This window comes from Nerophis lumbriciformis, linkage group LG17 (genome assembly GCF_033978685.3).
Source record: "Nerophis lumbriciformis linkage group LG17, RoL_Nlum_v2.1, whole genome shotgun sequence".
Classification (NCBI taxonomy): domain Eukaryota; kingdom Metazoa; phylum Chordata; class Actinopteri; order Syngnathiformes; family Syngnathidae; genus Nerophis; species Nerophis lumbriciformis.
This window is the reverse complement of record NC_084564.2, coordinates 10,342,852-10,361,310: the sequence shown is the minus strand read 5'-3', so window position 1 is coordinate 10,361,310 and position 18,459 is coordinate 10,342,852. Positions and strand designations below refer to the sequence as shown.

Below are 18,459 nucleotides of genomic sequence, written 5' to 3'. Positions count from 1 at the left end.
TTTGACCGCTTGTAACCCTGATCTTGTCCTTTCGGTCATAACCCAAAGCTCGCGACCATAGGTGAGGATGAGAATGTCTCAACGCCCTGACTGCGCCTATAAATTCTGTCCATATAGGTTATGAACAGAATGGGTGACAAAGGGCAGCCTTGGCGGAGTCCAACCCTCACTGGAAACGTGTCCGACTTACTGCCGGCAATGCGGACCAAGCTCTGACACTGATCATACAGGGAGCGGACCGCCACAATCAGACAGTCCGGTACCCCATACTCTCTGAGCACTCCCCACAGGACTTCCCGTGGAACACGGTCGAATGCCTTCTCCAAGTCCACAAAGCACATGTAGACTGGTTGGGCAAACTCCAGAGGACTCTGCCGAGAGTATAGAGCTGGTCCACAGTTCCACGACCAGGACGAAACTCGCACTGTTCCTCCTGAATCCGAGGTTCGACTATCCGGCGTAGCCTCCTCTCCAGTACACCTGAATAGACCTTACCAGGAAGACTGAGGAGTCTGAACACAACCACCGGTTCCCCTTCTTAAAGAGAGGAACCAACACCCCAGTCTGCTAATCCAGAGGTACCGTCCCCGATGTCCACGCAATGTTGCCGAGTCTTGTCAACCAAGACAGCCCCACAGCATCCAGAGCCTTAAGGAACTCCGGGCGGATCTCATCCACCCCCGGGGCCTTGCCACCGAGGAGCTTCCTGACTACCTCGGCAACCTCAGCCCCAGAAATAAGAGAACTCACCACAGATTCCCCAGGCACTGCTTCCTCAAAGGAAGACGTGTAGGTGGGATTGAGGAGGTCTTCGAAGTATTCCCTCCACAGATCTTCAACATCCGCAGTCGAGGTCAGCAGAACACCATCCTCACCATACACGGTGTTGATACTGCACTGCTTCCCCTTCCTGAGGTGTCGGATGGTGGTCATGAATCGCTTCGAAGCCACCCGGAAGTTGTTTTCCATGGCTTCCTCGAACTCCTCCCATGTCCGAGTTTTTGCCTCCGCGACCGCTGAAGCCGCACACCGCTTGGCCTGTCTGTACATGACCGCTGCCTCCGGAGTCCTATGAGCCAAAAGGACCCGATTGGACTCCTTCTTCAGCTTGACGGCATCCCCCACCGCCGGTGTCCACCATCGGGTTCTAGGATTACCGCCACGACAGGCACCAACTACCTTGCGGCCACAGCTCCAATCGGCAGCCTCGACAATAGAGTAGACTGGTTGGGCAAACTCCCATGAACCCTCAAGGACCCTGCCGAGAGTATAGAGCTGGTCCACAGTTCCACGACCAGGACGAAACTCGCACTGTTCCTCCTGAATCCGAGGTTCGACTATCCGGCGTAGCCTCCTCTCCAGTACACCTGAATAGACCTTACCAGGAAGACTGAGGAGTCTGAACACAACCACCGGTTCCCCTTCTTAAAGAGAGGAACCACCACCCCAGTCTGCTAATCCAGAGGTACCGCCCCCGATGTCCACGCAATGTTGGACATCACAAGGAACATGGTCCACTCGGACTCAATGTCCAGCGCCTCCCTCCTGACATGTTCAAAGTTCTTCCGGAGGTGAGAATTGAAACTCTCTCTGACAGGAGACTCTGCCAGACGTTCCCAGCAAACCCTCACAATGCGTTAGGGCCTGCCAGGTCTGTCCGGCATCCTCCCCCACCATCGCAGCCAACTCACCACCAGGCGGGGATCGGTAGAAAGCTCCGCCCCTCTCTTCACCCGAGTGTCCAAAACATGAGGCCACAAATCCGATGACACAACTACAAAGTCGATCATGGAACTGCGGCCTAGGGTGTCCTGGTGCCAAGTGCACATATGGACACCCTTATGTTTGTTATCGACAATCTGTGACGGGCACAAAAGTCCAGTAACAAAACACCACTCGGGTTCAGATCCGGGCGGCCATTCTTCCCAATCACGCCTCTCCAGGTTTCACTGTCGTTGCCAACATGAGCGTTGAAGTCCCCCAGTAGAACAAGGGAACCACCAGAGGGAGCACTTTCCAGTACTCCCTCGAGTGAATCCAAAAAGGGTGGGTACTCTGAGCTGCTGTTTGGTGCGTAAGCACAAACAACAGTCAGGACCCGTGCCCTCACCCGAAGGCGGAGGGAAGCTACCCTCTCGTCTACTGGATTGAACTCCAACGTGCAGGCTTTGAGCGTCGCCTCTCACTGCTGGCAACGCCAGTGTGGAAGAGAGTCCAGCCCCTCTCCAGAGAACTGGTTCCAGAGCCCTTGCTTGGCGTCGAAGTGAGTCCGACTATATCCAGCCGGAACTTCTCCACCTCGTGCACTAGCTCAGGCTCCTTCCCCCCCCCAGCGAGGTGACGTTCCACGTCCCAAGAGCTTCTGTAGCCGAGGATCGGACCTCCAAGTGCCCTGCCTTCGGCTGCCACCCAGCTCACATCGCACCCGACTTCTATGACCCCTCCCATGAGTGGTGAGCCCATTGGAGGGGGGACCCACGTTGCCTCTTCGGGCTGTGCCCGACCGGGCCCCATGGGGACAGACCCGGCCACCAGGCGCTCGCCATCGTGCCCCAACTCCGGGCCTGGCTCCAGAGGGGGGCGCCGGTGACCCGAGTCCGGGCGAGTGAAATCTGGGTCCTCGTTTTGTCTTTTTCATCCAGCTGCTCTTTGTCTGATTCCTCACCTACTATGTATTTATACATTAATATTTCATAATCATGACATACTATATTGTATAATTAATATATTGTACTTATTTTAATACAATAAAAAAAATGTTCATGACATTTTATTTGTAAAAATCCTTTTGTGATCATTTTAATAATTTTTTTAACATTGTATTTAATCTGCGATGAGGTGGCGACTTGTCCATGGTGTAGCCCGCCTTCCGCCCGAATGAGGCTGAGATAGCCTCCAGCACACCCCCGCGACCCCAAAAGGGACAAGCGGTAGAAAATGCATGGATGGATGGATTATATTTAATTTTAAAAACAATTTAAAATCGAATTTAAAATATATTATTTGATATTCTATTTTTTTTAAATTACAATTTCATTTAAAAAAAAATCTAAAATTGAATTCAAAATGTATTTATTCACATTTGATTTTATCTTTATTTAAATGTAATTTAATTAAAAAAAAAAAAAAGTAATTTAATTGAAAATGGAATAAAATTTATTTTTTCGGCTGCTATTTTTCTTATCTTCATATTTTAATAAAAGGAGGGGGGGCCCACGTTGCCTTAATTAAACTCCAAAAAAGGGTAATTAGAATAATAAACAAAGCGTGCTCCTATGAACAAACCAATTCATTATTTATAAGTTCTAATGTGTTAAAATTTTCAGATATTGTGTTTTTAAAAACAATGGAAATGATGTTTGGAGTAAAGAACAACAGCCTTCCAGCTTGTATTCTTAACAGGAGAAAACTATAATTTACGGGGATATTGAGTAAGAAGGAATATAAAATATAAATGTATTTCAGTTTTAGGAGTTAAATGGTGGAACAAGCTCAGTGATGAGTTGAAGACATGTACTTCTTTGTTAATGTTTAAGAAAACATTGAAATAATTGAAAATTATAAAATATAGTAACAATTACTTTCATTCTATTGATTTTTTTTTTTTAACGTTGATGTTCCAGGCAATCTTATTTTCAGTGAAGGTATAGGATAGGCAAATTTAAGCTTTGGCTTCAGCCTATTCCTTTTTCGGTCATTCTTTTTATATTATTTTCGTGTGTAAATGTGTATGATTGTTAAATATGTATAAACATCTGTACCGTTAAACTGCTCACACAACATAATTAATGGTTTGATGGTTGATTATATGACCGAAATAAACTTATTTCATTCATTAAAACTTATTTCATTTCAGTAAAGGTTAGCATGTAGTTGCAATATTTCTCCACTAGAGGTCACAGTCATGAGATGGATCGTTTTGTCCCACCTGTGTCGTGACATTGTCTGTCGTCCCCGACCAGACAACACGAATGTGGCGGAGGCGAGGACTCTTTGTGTTCATCGGGCGGCGGCTGCGTGGCGTCGCCTTCACGCTCGTCGGCGCGGCGCCGGGGGCAGGGCGACGATGGCGTCCGTCCTAGAGGGACCATCTCCAGGCCGTCCTGCTGAGGGCAAGGCGCCGCTCGATGCGTGAGGGCGCCGCCACAGAGGGTGCCGTTGGTCGTGTTGTAACACCTGCACAGACACCAGGATATCAGAAGTGTGTGTGTGTGTGTGTGTGTTGTGGTTGGACTTGTTTCAAAGATGCAAGCTGGCATGTAAACACTTTGATTCTAAAAGCTGCATCAGGTTTTTGTCACTCTTCCCGTTATACACGACTCCAACGCCACCACCAGCTGGTAAACAAACAGGAAGCTCGTTAGCAGGACTCGCACGACTGAGAGCACGCCGAGTAAACCGTGACGCCGACCGCTCTTCAGCACACAAACAGGAGCCCGGTGACAAAGTGGTCACACAATGGAGAACGACGACACAAGTGGACTCTTCTTTGTTGAACGTTTGAAAGTGAGGTACGTCGTCGCCGCCGCCATATTGGATAAGACGTGGTACATAAATATTAAAAGTTGAATTTGTTGCATTAGCAAACAAATTTTGTTTAGAAGAAAATAGGTGTGTTGTTTTCTATAATAACAAACAGAGGTGGGTAGAGTAGCCAGAAATTGTACTCAAGTAAGAGTACTGTTACTCTAGAGATTTATTACTCAAGTAAAAGTAAGGAGTAGTCAACAAAATATTTACTTGAGTAAAAGTAAAAAGTATGTTGCGAAACAAACTACTCAAAAACCGAGTAACCTGTTCGTTTAATGACGACGGCAAGAAGTAATGCACAAAAACATAAAAATAGCAATGAGCAAATTCAGAGCCAGGAATATCTCTTAAGCCAGTGGTTCTCAAATGGGGGTACGCAAACCCCTGGGGGTACTTGAAGGTATGCCAAGGGGTACGTGAGATTTTTTTTTAAATGTCTGTCAAAAAGAACTGTGAAAAGAAATGCAACAATGCAATATTCAGTGTTGACAGCTAGATTTTTTGTGGACAAGTTCTATAAATGGGCTTCACGGTGGCAGAGGGGTTAGTGCATCTGCCTCACAATACGAAGGTCCTGAGTAGTCTTGGGTTCAATCCCGGGCTCGGGATCTTTCTGTGTGGAGTTTGCATGTCCTCCCCGTGACTGCGTGGGTTCCCTCCGGGTACTCCGGCTTCCTCCCACCTCCAAAGACATGCACCTGGGGATAGGTTGATTGGCAAAACTAAATTGGCCCTAGTGTGTGGATGTGAGTGTGAATGTTGTCTGTCTATCTGTGTTGGCCCTGCGATGAGGTGGCGACTTGTCCAGGGTGTACCCCGCCTTCCGCCTGATTGTAGCTGAGATAGGCTCCAGCGCCCCCCCGCGACCCCAAAGGGAATAAGCGGTAGAAAATGGATGGATGGATGGAAGTTCTATAAATATTGATGTTAAAGATTTATTTTTTTGTGAAGAAATGTTTAGAATTAAGTTCATGAATCCAGATGGATCTCTATTACAATCCCCAAAGAGGGCACTTTAAGTTCTATGTGTAGAAATCTTTATTTATAATTGAATCACTTGTTTATTTTTCAACAAGTTTTTAGTTATTTTTATATCTTTTTTTTCCAAATAGTTCAAGAAAGACCACAACAAATGAGCAATATTTTGCACTGTTATACAATTTAATAAATCAGAAACTGATGACATAGTGCTGTATTTTACTTTTGTATCTCTTTTTTTTCAACCAAAAATGCTTTGCTCTGATTAGGGGGTACTTGAATTAGAAACATTTTCACAGGGGGTACATCACTGAAAAAAGGTTGAGAACCACTGTCTTAAGCAACTAAAACAACCATATATATTAAATAATAATTAACATTAACATAAAAAAAAAATAAGGCAAATTGCGCCACAATAACTTAACAGCACCATAGGCTCAGTAGGCAGATATTACAAAGGAAAATAACAAGTTAGCCTTTACGCAAACCATAAACTGATAGGTGTGGGCTGCACCTGAGAACGCACTGTGCACTTCTGATTGGTGTTTGTATGCACGTGTGAGTGTGTGTGCAACTGTGTGTGTGTGTGTGTCTATGAGGCTGCAGTGCGTTAATAAATGTCCCCACACGATGTACATTTGACAGTGATTCATAGCAGGGAAGCTAACATCAGCCTACGGTGACAGCCAAAATATCTACTAACATTACTTACCGCCATGTGCTTCCTCAAATTTGACGTTGAGTTCATGTAAGCTTAAGTTTGTTGTTGTCATGTGACCGCCTGGCTCTGTTTGATTGGTGAAACGGAGTCAAACGTCACCAGTGACTGTATTTGATTGGTGAAACGCAGACATGCGATAGATCCTACTTTGAAGGTCTGTCTGACAAACCAAAACAAACAAAGCGTGCATTAACAGATGGATAAAAATCAGTAGCGAGTAGCGAGCTGAATGTAGATAAATGGAGCGGAGTAAAAGTAGCGTTTCTTCTCTCTAAATATACTCAAGTAAAAGTATGTTGCATTAAAACTACTCTTAGAAGTACAATTTATCCCAAAAGTTACTCAAGTAGATGTAACGGAGTAAATGTAGTGCGTTACTACCCACCTCTGATAACAAATAGCACCAAGGTGTTCCTCAAGGCTCTATTCTAGAACTATTAGTCTCCGCCATATTGGATAGGACATTGTTTGTACATAAACACATTTTAAAGTCTAATTTTGTTGCATTAGCCAACATTCGCGGTCATGTTTTCTTTAAAAGAAAAGTGGTTTGTTTTCTATAATAACAAATAGCACAAAGGTGTTCCTCAAGGCTCTATTACAGAACCATTACGGTTTGCCATATTGAATAGGACATTGTTTGTAAATAAACAAATAAAAAAGTCCAAATTTGTTGCATTAGCAAACATTTGCGTTTGTTTTGTTTAAAAAAGAAAGAGGTGTGTTGTTTTCTATCAATCAATCAATGTTTATTTATATAGCCCTAAATCACAAGTGTCTCAAAGGGCTGCACAACGACATCCTCGGTACAGAGCCCACATGGTAAAAAACAGCACCAAGGTGTTCCTCAAGGCTCTATTCTAGAACTATTACTCTCCGCCATATTGGATAGGACATTGTTTGTACATAAACAAATTTTAAAAAGTCTATATTTGTTGCATTAGCATACATTCGCGGTCATGTTTTGTTTAGTAGAAAATAGGTTGTTTTCTATAATTACAAATAGCACCGAGGTGTTCCTCAAGGCTCTATTCTAGAACTTTTACTTGCCGCCATATTGGATAGGATATTGTTTGTATATAAACAAATAAAAGGTCTAAATTTCTTGCAATAGCAAACATTCGTGGTCATGTTTTGTTGAAAAGAAAAGAGGTGGTTTTCTATAATAACAAATAGCACAAATAGGACATTGTATGTACAGAAATAATAACGTCTAAAATTGTTGCATTAGCATTTGTTTTGTTTAGAAAAAAAAAGAGGTGTGTTGTTTTCTATAGTAAAAAACAGCACCAAGGTGTTCCTCAAGGCTCTATTCTAGAACTATTACTCTCCGCCATAATGGATAGGACATTGTTTGAACATAGCAAACATTCGCGGCCATGTTTTGTTTAAAAGAAAAGGTGTGTTTTTTTCTGTAATAACAAATAGCACAAAGGTGTTCCTCAAGGCTCTATTCTAAAACCATTACTGTTTGCCATATTGGATAGGACATTGTTTGAACATAAACAAATAAAGTCTAAATTTGTTGCATTAGCAAACATTCGCGGTCATGTTTTGTTTAAAAGAAAAGGTGTGTTTTTTTCTGTAATAACATATAGCACAAAGGTGTTCCTCAAGGCTCTATTCTAGAACCATTATTGTTTGCCATATTGAATAGGATATTGTTTGTACAGAAATAATAAAGTATACAATTGTTGCATTAGCAAATATCTGCGTTTGTTTTGTTTAAAAAAAAAAAAAGAGGAGTGTCATTTTCTATAGCAAAAAACAGCATCAAGATGTTCCTCAAGGTACTATTCTAGAACTATTACTCTCCGCCATATTGGATAGGACATAGTTTGTACAGAAATAATAAAGTCTGAATTTATTGCATAAGCAAACATCTGCAGTCATGTTTTGTTCAAAAGAAAATAGATGTGTTGTTTTCTGTAGCAAAAAAACAGTACAAAGGTGTTCCTAGAGCTCCATTCTAGAACCTTTACTGTTTGCCATATTAAATAGGACAGTGTTTGTACAGAAAAAATTAAGTTTGAATTTATTGCATTAGCACACATCTGCAGTCATGTTTTTTGTTTTTTAATATACTGTAGGTGTGTTGTTTTCTATAGCAAAAAACAGCCCAAAGGTGTTCCTCAAGGCTCTATTCTAGAACCATTATTGTTTTCCATATTGAATAGGATATTGTTTTTACAGAAATAATAAAGTATACAATTGTTGCGTTAGCAAATATCTGCGTTTGTTTTGTTTTAAAAAAAAAGAGGAGTGTCATTTTCTATAGCAAAAAATAGCACCAAGATGTTCCTCAAGGTTCTATTCTAGAACTATTACTCTCCGCCATACTGGATAGGACATAGTTTGTACAGAAATAATAAAGTCTGAATTTATTGCATAAGCAAACATCTGCAGTCATGTTTTGTTCAAAAGAAAATAGGTGTGTTGTTTTCTGTAGGAAAAAAACAGTACAAAGGTGTTCCTCAGAGCTCCATTCTAGAACCTTTACTGTTTGCCATATTAAATAGGACAGTGTTTGTACAGAAAAAATTAAGTTTGAATTTATTGCATTAGCACACATCTGTAGTCATGTTTTTTTTAATATACTGTAGGTGTGTTGTTTTCTATAGCAAAAAACAGCGCAAAGGTGTTCCTCAAGGCTCTATTCTAGAACTATTACTCTCCGCCATATTGGATAGGACATTGTTTGTACATAAACAAATAAAGTCTAAATTTGTTGCATTAGCAAACATTCGCGGTCATGTTTTGTTTAAAAGAAAAGGTGTGTTTTTTTCTGTAATAAGAAATAGTACAAAGGTGTTCCTCAATGCTCTATTCTAGAACCATTACTGTTTGCCATATTGGATAGGACATTGTTTGAACATAAACAAATAAAGTCTAAATTTGTTGCATTAGCAAACATTCGCGGTCATGTTTTGTTTAAAAGAAAAGGTGTTTTTTTTTCTGTAATAACAAATAGCACAAAGGTGTTCCTCAAGGCTCTATTCTAGAACCATTACTGTTTGCCATATTGGATAGGACATTGTTTGAACATAAACAAATAAAGTCTAAATTTGTTGCATTAGCAAACATTCGCGGTCATGTTTTATTTAAAAGAAAAGGTGTGTTTTTTTCTGTAATAACAAATAGCACAAAGGTGTTCCTCAAGGCTCTATTTTAGAACCATTATTGTTTGCCATATTGAATAGGATATTGTTTGTACAGAAATAATAAAGTATACAATTGTTGCATTAGCAAATATCTGCGTTTGTTTTGTTTAAAAAAAAAAAAGAGGAGTGTCATTTTCTATAGCAAAAAACAGCACCAAGATGTTCCTCAAGGTTCTATTCTAGAACTATTACTCTCCGCCATATTGGATAGGACATAGTTTGTACAGAAATAATAAAGTCTGAATTTATTGCATAAGCAAATATCTGCAGTCATGTTTTGTTCAAAAGAAAATAGATGTGTTGTTTTCTGTAGCAAAAAAACAGTACAAAGGTGTTCCTCAGAGCTCCATTCTAGAACCTTTACTGTTTGCCATATTAAATAGGACAGTGTTTGTACAGAAAAAAATAAATTTGAATTTATTGCATTAGCACACATCTGCAGTCATGTTTTTTGTTTTTTAATATACTGTAGGTGTGTTGTTTTCTATAGCAAAAAACAGCGCAAAGGTGTTCCTCAAGGCTCTATTCTAGAACCACTACTGTTTGCTTTACATCAAGAAAATGATGTATAAATATGAATATGAGTTGAAAATCGTCATACAAATAAGGTGAGGCATGTTTTCCTCAGTTAATGAAGGTTAAGGACTGGTGTTAAAATCCCTAGGCAATTAACTAAAAAGCTTAGTGGTGGTTACCTGGGCCAGTTCAAGCACCTGGAGTCAGGTGTTTCCTTCATAAAAACATTCACTTAAATAAAGTCCATCATGTGACTTTTGTTCATAGGAAACAGTTGGCAAATGAGTGACTGAAGATGAATAAGGTTCTTGCTAGTACCTGTTGTTGTTGCACAAGTTCTGACAGCTCATGCAGTCAGAAGACTCGGACTGAGGGAGAGCCGTGTAGACGCCGCCCTGGAAAAGAAAACTGCATTTAGACTAGCGGGTCCTTCAGGACCCCAGAGACCAGGTCCCGACTCACGTTGCGGTGGTGGTGGTGAGCGTGCGGGTGCTCGCAGTCCCCCCCGCTGTGAGGCAAGGTGCCGTCACGGCCGTGCTGGAAGAGTCCACCGTTGCCGTTGAGCAGCGCCAGGCCGTTGGGGTGTTTATGGTGCAGGTGGTGGCAGCCTGCCGGCAACATGGCGCCCCCCTGCCCGTAGCCCCCGTGCCCGTAGCCCCCGTGGACGCCGCCGCTGCCGGACAACGTGGTGTACTCCAGAATGTGTCCGTTTACGTCCGTAGGTTGGTACAGGTAACCTGGAGGGTCGTATTCTAGAGCAGGAAACACGAGGTGTGCCACAAGGCTCAATGTCAGGTCCTGTCACTATTTATTTTATTCAAATAAAACAACAATAATAAAATACATATTTAAATGAGAAAAGGGTAATAGTATATATATATATATATATATATATATATATATATATATATATATATATATATATAACTAATATAATACAACATATGTATTTATTTATTTATACAAAACAAAAAATAAGAATTTATTTTAATAAATAAAATATTTGTGCTATTTAATTGATTGTACTAAAACAACACTAATAATATACATATTTAATTAAGAATGTGGTCATAAAAGGTATATAGAGGAAATTTAATACAGCATATTTTTTTATACGAAATACAAACAAATAAGAATTTAATTCAGTTAATAAATAACATATTTTTTAAATGTATTTTAGTCCACTAAAACAATACTAATAAAATGCATATTTAAATAAGGATGTGGTCATTATATTTATATAGAAGAAACATAATACAACACTTTTTTTAAATGTATTTATACGAAACAAAAAACAGAATTTAATTAAGTTAATATATTTCTAATCACTAGTATACACAATTTTACTATTTATATTATTATACATATTTAAATAAGACTGCGATCATAATATGTATATCGAAAATATATAATACAACAATTTTATGTATTTGTACAAAACAAAACAATAAGAATTTAATTAAGTGAATATATAAAATAATTTTACCATTTATTTGATTTGATTAAAACCACACAAATAAAATAAGAATGGGGTCATAATAGTTATATAGAAGAAATATAATACAACATATTTTTATTTATTTATACAAAACAATTTTTACTATTGATCTTATTCTACTAAAACAACACTAATAAAATACATATTTAAATAAGAATGTGGTCATAGTATTAACATAGAATAAGTATAATACAACATTATTTTGTATGTATTCATACAACATATAAAAACATTACAATTTTAATTAAGTTAATATAATTCTAATCATTAGTCTACTAAAACAACACTAATAAAATACATATTTAAATAAGACTGTGGTCATATATTTATATTGAAGAAATATAATAAAAGATCATTTGTATTTATTTATACAAAATACAAAAAAAATAATTTAATTAAGTTTATTTATAAAATATTTTACTATTATTTTATCCTGCTAAATCAACACAAAAAAATACATATTTAAACAAAAATGTGGTCATAATATTAATATAGAATACTTATAATACAACATTATTTTCATGTAACATACAAAAACATTACAATTGTGATTAAGTTAACATAATTCTATTCATTAGTCTACTAAAACAACAATAATAAAATACACATTTAAATAAAAATGCGGCCATTCTATTTATATATAATAAATATTATACAACAGATTTTTTTTATTTATTTATACAAAATACATTTTTTTTAAAAGTAATTAAGTTAATATATACAATTTTTAGTATTTATTTTTTTCCTACTAAAAAAACACTAATAAAATATATATTTAAATAAAAATGTGGTCATAATATTTATATTGAGGAAATATAATAAAACATATATATTTTTTATTCATATAAATTACAAAAAATCTGAACCTAATTAATTAATAATTAACTTAATTAATTAATATTATTGTAATCATTAATATATAAAATATTTTTGCTATTTGTTTTGTTTTTAGTAAAACAACATTAATAAAATACATGATTAAATAAGAATGTGGTCATCATATTTATATAGTATAATACACAATCATTTTTTATCTATCTATACAAAATACAAAAAAATAAGAATTTAATTAAGTTAGTATATAAAATATAATTACTATTTATTTTATTCGACTAAAACAACACTAATAAAATACATATTTAAACAACAATGTGGTCATAATATTAATATAAAATAAATATAATACAATTTTTTTTTAAATGTATTTATACAGAATACAAAATTATTAAGAATTTAATTGAGTTATTATAATTCTAATCAATAAAATATAAACATTTTTACTATTTATTTTAGTCTACTAAAACAAGACTAATTAAATACATATTTAAATAAGAATGCGGACATGACATTTATATAGAATAAATATAATACAACATATATATTTTTTTATTTATCCAAAAAAATTAGGAATGTAATTAAGTTAATTTATAAAATATTTTACTATTTATTTTATTCTATTAAAAGAACACTAATCAAATACATATTTAAACAAGAATGTGGTTATAATATTTATACAAAAGAAATATAGTAAAACATTTTTTTTTTTTTATTCATACAAATTACACAGAAATTAAGAACTTAATTAAGTTAATATTATTCCAATCATTAATATATACAATATTTTTACTACTTAATTTGTTCTACTAAAACAACACTAATAAATAAGAATGTGGTCATAATATTTATATAGTATAATACACGATAATTTTTTATCTATACAAAATACAAAACAACTAAGAAAATAATAAAGTAATTTTAATTGTAATCATTAATAAACAACATATTTTTACCCTTTGCTTTATTCTACTAAATATATAAATAAGAATATTGCTATAATATTTACATAAAATAATCATAACACAACATAAATAATTTATTTTCATTTAAATTAAGTTTTTAAGTCATATTGATTAACATATAAATATATCTATTTCATATATTTTTTACTGTTTATTCTATAATTATTATTTTTACTTAGCTTTTTTAAGGCAACACTTATAAATAAATTGAAAAAATATATATATAGAACTGCACAATTTTTTAATTGCAGCCCATGAATTAGAATGCAAGCAGTAAATGTTGCAGTGGAAACTGACTGTGCATGTTGTTGTGCTGGCGGTTCCTCCACAGACACATGGCGATGAAGGCCAGCAGGATGATGACCATCACGCCCAGCACGCAGCCCACGATCAAGTACAGCAACCCCCCGGGCGTCGTGGGTGGCTCCTGGGGTTGGGGCCAGGGCGGGGTGAAGGGTCGTTGGCTGGGGGCGCCCGGAGACTGACGAGCTGCGGCGAAGAGGAGTTTGTCAGTGACAACAACAACAACAACAACAACAACAACAACAACAACAACAACAACAACAACCCCCTTCACAATGCATGGTGTCATGGTCACGTCGGGGTAGGGATGGGTACAGAAGTTGCTACTTTTATAGGCACCGAATGATTCTGATTGACGTAAAATCAAACGGTGCCTTACTTAACGTCCGATTTCAGACTAAACCAGACCTGGGCAAAATATGGCCCGTGGGCCACATGCGGCCCGTTAAGATTTCCAATCCGGCCCGCCAGACGTCCTACATAGTTTTTTATAGACCTTTAACATCCAAACTGTAGCCGGCATTGTGATGTGCAAATGACTGTAAGTCTTGAACTATAGAAAGTATTTCAGTGGTTGAAATCTGCGCTTTTGAGTTTTATACGAGTTATTACGGTCATCTACGTCAGTGGTCCCCAACCTTTTTGGAACTAATGACGGTCTACACTTGAAAATTTGTCATAAAAAAATACAATCATGTGTGCTTACGGACTGTATCCCTGCACTCCTTACTTTTTCTGGCGATTTTGTGAGAAATGATGAAACTTGTCCTGACAGCTGCATCTCTGGGGGTGTGAAATTTGGCAAAAAGTCCTTGTTGGGTTTGCAGTTTTACCATCAACGCATCAGTCTCCCTTGCGCGCTCTTCATCGGACAGATTCCAGTATTTTTCCTCGTGCTTCGTCATATAGTGGCGATTCAAATGATATTCTTTAAACACAGCAACCTGTGTACCACAAATTAAGCACACGGCTTTACCTTTAATTTCTGTAAAGAAATACTTGGCAGTCCATGTCTTGTTGAAAACACGCCATTCGTCATCAACTTTTCTCTTTTTAGCGTCTCGGGGATAACCGGGCATCACTTGTCGCTGTGCACCTTCACTCACAGGTTACACACGGACATACGCCCATAAATAACACTTTTCAAAATAAAAGCAGCACAGTTGTATTGCGGGCACGACATAGATGTTTTTTTTTAATTTATTTTGTAATTTGTGATTGCTGCTGTTCACATTCACTCACAATCGCGAACGAGCATACGTCCACACGGAAGTAATACAAATTAAAGCTGCAAGCAGCATTGGTCGGGCCCGCGTATTTGGCAGGTGCTAGTCCTAACTGTCCCAATACTTTTGTCCAGTGATAGTCATAAGTGTCCCAATACTTTTGTCTACTTTTAGTCTGAAGTGTCCCAAGACTTTTGTCTAGTGTACCTACCTTGTCTGCATTGTGTGGGCACGTTGGTGCTTCCTGCTTTTAAGCAGCCATCTTAAAAAAAACAGCAGCGCAGCAGCATCAGCGCAGCGGGTCTTTGAAGGGTCATAAAATCAAAACCGGAGCAGTTAGAAAAAAAGCGCTTCTGTCATTGTAATCACAAGGGTTCAATCTCTCTCCTGTGTTAGTTTGAAGGCGAAACGACAAACGCGCTCAGAGGAGTTCGTTTTTGAAGGAAGGTGACCGGTTTTTACAAAAAATTTGTTTTGAAGGGGGAATAGCAAACTTCCTGTTGATTTTTGCTGTAATAAAGAACAATAAAACCTTACAAATTCAATAGGTCCTTATGTCCCATTGCATAAGGACTCCCACAGGGAGTCCTTATGCAATGGGACATGCGGGCCCTAATAAAGCTTTTCAAAACAAAAGCAGCACCGTTGTATTGTAACTTTTTTAAATTTATTTTGTAATTTATGATTGGCCTCACGCGGGCCGGACAGGGATGCACAAAGGGCCGCATAATGTCCAAGTCTGATGTATTGGTTCGGTTCGAATGTAAATGGTACCCATCCCTAGGTTTGGGTTTTATCACCTCTGCCAGGTAAGTTAGGTTTTCAACAAAGTTTTAACTATTCGTTTGTTTTTGGATCATTTATTTCATTGTAACTTTGTGTTGTATGTGCTTATCGTGGCTGGAGGTTTGTTTATTTCCTGGCCCCAAACTGATTCTCACACTATCAATATTGGCTTCACGCTGGTGTGACGCGTCACGTTGAAAAATGTGACTTCCTGTTGTGTTGATGCCGAGGCCGCGGTTTGACCCCTGTGACAGACCACACCCACCTCTGGTCTCACAGATCATCACGTTGCTGTACTCGCTCTCGCCGCCCGCGTTGAAGCACTGCATTTTGATGTCGTACGACGTCTCCGCCTGCAGGTGTCCAATCATGTGGCGGTCTTTCACACCTGAGTGGGGGGAGGAGGGGGCGACAGGGGAAGGGGGGGGCGACAGGTGAGCCATGACTTCCTCGGAAAATACGCCGTTGATGTTTGCCGCACTTAATCTCGGGTAATCACACACCCTCATTATTTTTTCCAGCACGCTGAGGTCATGTTCTTTCATGCTCACACACACACACACACACACACACACACACACACACACACACACACACACACACACACACACACACACACACACCCTCCTCTGGTTTCCTTGCCTTAGTTTCCTAGGTCGAGCCACTGTGCTCTAAGTTTGTGTTCTTCGTGTATTGGGAGGCGGGCCAGCAGACGATGCCTGGTGGGATACATGGTGGTGGTCTACGATGGTGTCTTTTCATTGTTATGGTTTCCATAGCAACTTAGCCTTTGGAAAACAGGCAGCAATTCTTCTTACAGCTGAGAGTTTTGCACTAGTGGTTAGACGTAGAGTGTTTTTTTTTAATCAGGTTGTCGTCTCGCCCACGTGTGTGTATGTACTTGTGTGTGTGTGTGTGTGTGTGTGTGTTAAGACTGGAGGGTAGCCAGCACAAACATGAGCTGCCATATATGGAGCTGCATTTGAGTAAAGCAACTGTGTGATCACCCTTGGGACTGACCAGAGAGGATTGTGTGTGTGTGTGTGTGTGTGTGTGTGTGTGTGTGTGTGTGTGTGTGTGTGTGTGTGTGTGTGTGTGTAAAGTGTGCATTTTTTGATATGAATGTGTAAATGTGTTAAAAGACGTGTTTCTTAACGTGTGCTTGTGGGTGTGTGTGTGTGTATATGTGTATTTTTGTAGTGTGTGTGTGTGTGTGTAAATGTGTATTTTTGAAGTGTGTGTGTGCGTAAATGTGTATTTTTGAAGTGTGTGTGCGTGTAAATGTGTGTTTTGTGTGTGTAAATGGGTAAAAAAAAAGTGTTTCTTGATGCATGTGTGCGCGTGTAAATGTTTTTTTATGATTGTGTGTGTGTGTGTGTGTAAATATGTAAAAAAAAAAGTGTGTCTTGATGTGTGTAAATGTGTTTCTTCATGTGTGTGTGTGTGTGTGTAAATGTGTTTCTTCATGTGTGTGTGTTTGTAAAAGTGTACAAAAATGTGTCTCTTGATGTGTGTGTGCGTGTAAATAGGTAAAAAAAAGTGTTTCTTGATGCGTGCATGTGTGTGCGTGTAAATGTGTTTTTTATGATTGTGTGTGTGTGTAAATATGTAAAGAAAAAAGTGTTTCTTGATTGTGTGTGTGTGTACATGTGTTTTTTTTGTGTGTGTGTTTGTAAAAGTGTAATAAAATGTGTCTCTTAATGTGTGTGTCCGTGTAAATAGGTAAAAAAAGTGTTGTTAATGTGTGTATGTGTGTGTACATGTGTTTTTTTATGTGTGTATGTATGTGTGTGTGCGTGTCTGTGAGCGTGTGTGGTTTTTTGATGTGTGTGTGTGTGTGTGTGTGTAAAGTGTGCGTGTTTTGATATGAATGTGTAAATGTGTTAAAACAAGTGTTTCTAAATGTGTGTTTGTGGGTGTGTGTGTGTAAATGTGTATTTTTGAAGTGTGTGTGCGTGTAAATGTGTGTTTTGTGTGCGTGTATAGGTAAAAAATGTGTTTCTTGATGCGTGTGTATGTGTGTGCGTGTAAATGTGTTTTTATGATTGTGTGTGTGTGCGTGTGTGTGCGGTTTTTTGATGTGTGTGTGTGTGTGTGTGTGTGTGTAAAGTGTGCGTTTTTTGATATGAATAAGTAAATGTGTTAAAACACGTGTTTCTTAATGTGTGCTTGTGGGTGTGTGGGTGTAAATGTGTATTTTTGAATTGTGTGCGTGTAAATGTGTGTTTTGTCCGCGTGTGTGTAAATAGGTAAAAAATGTGTTTCTTGATGTGTGTGAGTGTGTTTTTGATGTGAGTCTGTTTTTGATGTGTGTGTGTGCGTGTGTGTGTGTGTGTGTGTGTGTGTGTGTGTGTGTGTGTGTGCTCACTGCTCAGTATCATTTGATTTGAAGTACTGTGAGACATTAAGTACGATTTAAAATGATGAAAATGTGTTTATTGATGTCATTATATTTATTTTTGTATGTGTTGTTTTGATAGGTTTGTGTGTTCATACTTTGTGCAGTTTAGTATTCATGTATTTGTGTTACAATATGCAAATACTGATAGTTTTTATTGAATATTCATGTATTTGTGTTACAATATGCAAATACTGATAGTTTTTACTTAATTGATTTCCACTAAAGGTGTCCCGATACAACCTTTTCACTTCCGATACAATACTGATATCAGAGTCCTGATTATTGGTAGACAGCAATATTGATCTGATACGATATCAGCAGCAATCATACTTGTATCATTGAGTAGTGTGGAATGTTAGAAAAGGTTTGATCAAGGGAAATGAGTCAAATAGAACAATGGTAGTTATGAAAAACACTAACATATTTATTATTAACCATCTAGAATGGACTTATGCTGTCTTTAAGTTGAAGGAGTGGTATTTTTTTGTGTGACAATAATTCATGAGGTTAATCTCATGGCACAGTAAGATGAATGATGCG

The 18,459-nt window shown here is 38.0% G+C and overlaps 1 protein-coding gene across 6 annotated transcripts in view; it reads right to left on the bottom strand.

Annotated features, from left to right (window-relative positions):
• Positions 1-18,459, bottom strand: part of cdon (cell adhesion associated, oncogene regulated) — a 236,013-nt gene that overhangs the window by 1,124 nt on the left and 216,430 nt on the right. For all 6 annotated transcript variants that reach the window (XM_061972414.2, XM_061972413.1, XM_061972415.1 and 3 more), the window contains 5 exons: positions 15,784-15,906; positions 13,501-13,692; positions 10,369-10,658; positions 10,225-10,301; positions 3,929-4,176 (listed from right to left, as the gene is read on the bottom strand). In XM_061972414.2, the coding sequence (XP_061828398.1) occupies positions 3,929-4,176; positions 10,225-10,301; positions 10,369-10,658; positions 13,501-13,692; positions 15,784-15,906 (930 nt within the window). The remainder of the gene's footprint in view (positions 1-3,928; positions 4,177-10,224; positions 10,302-10,368; positions 10,659-13,500; positions 13,693-15,783; positions 15,907-18,459) is intronic.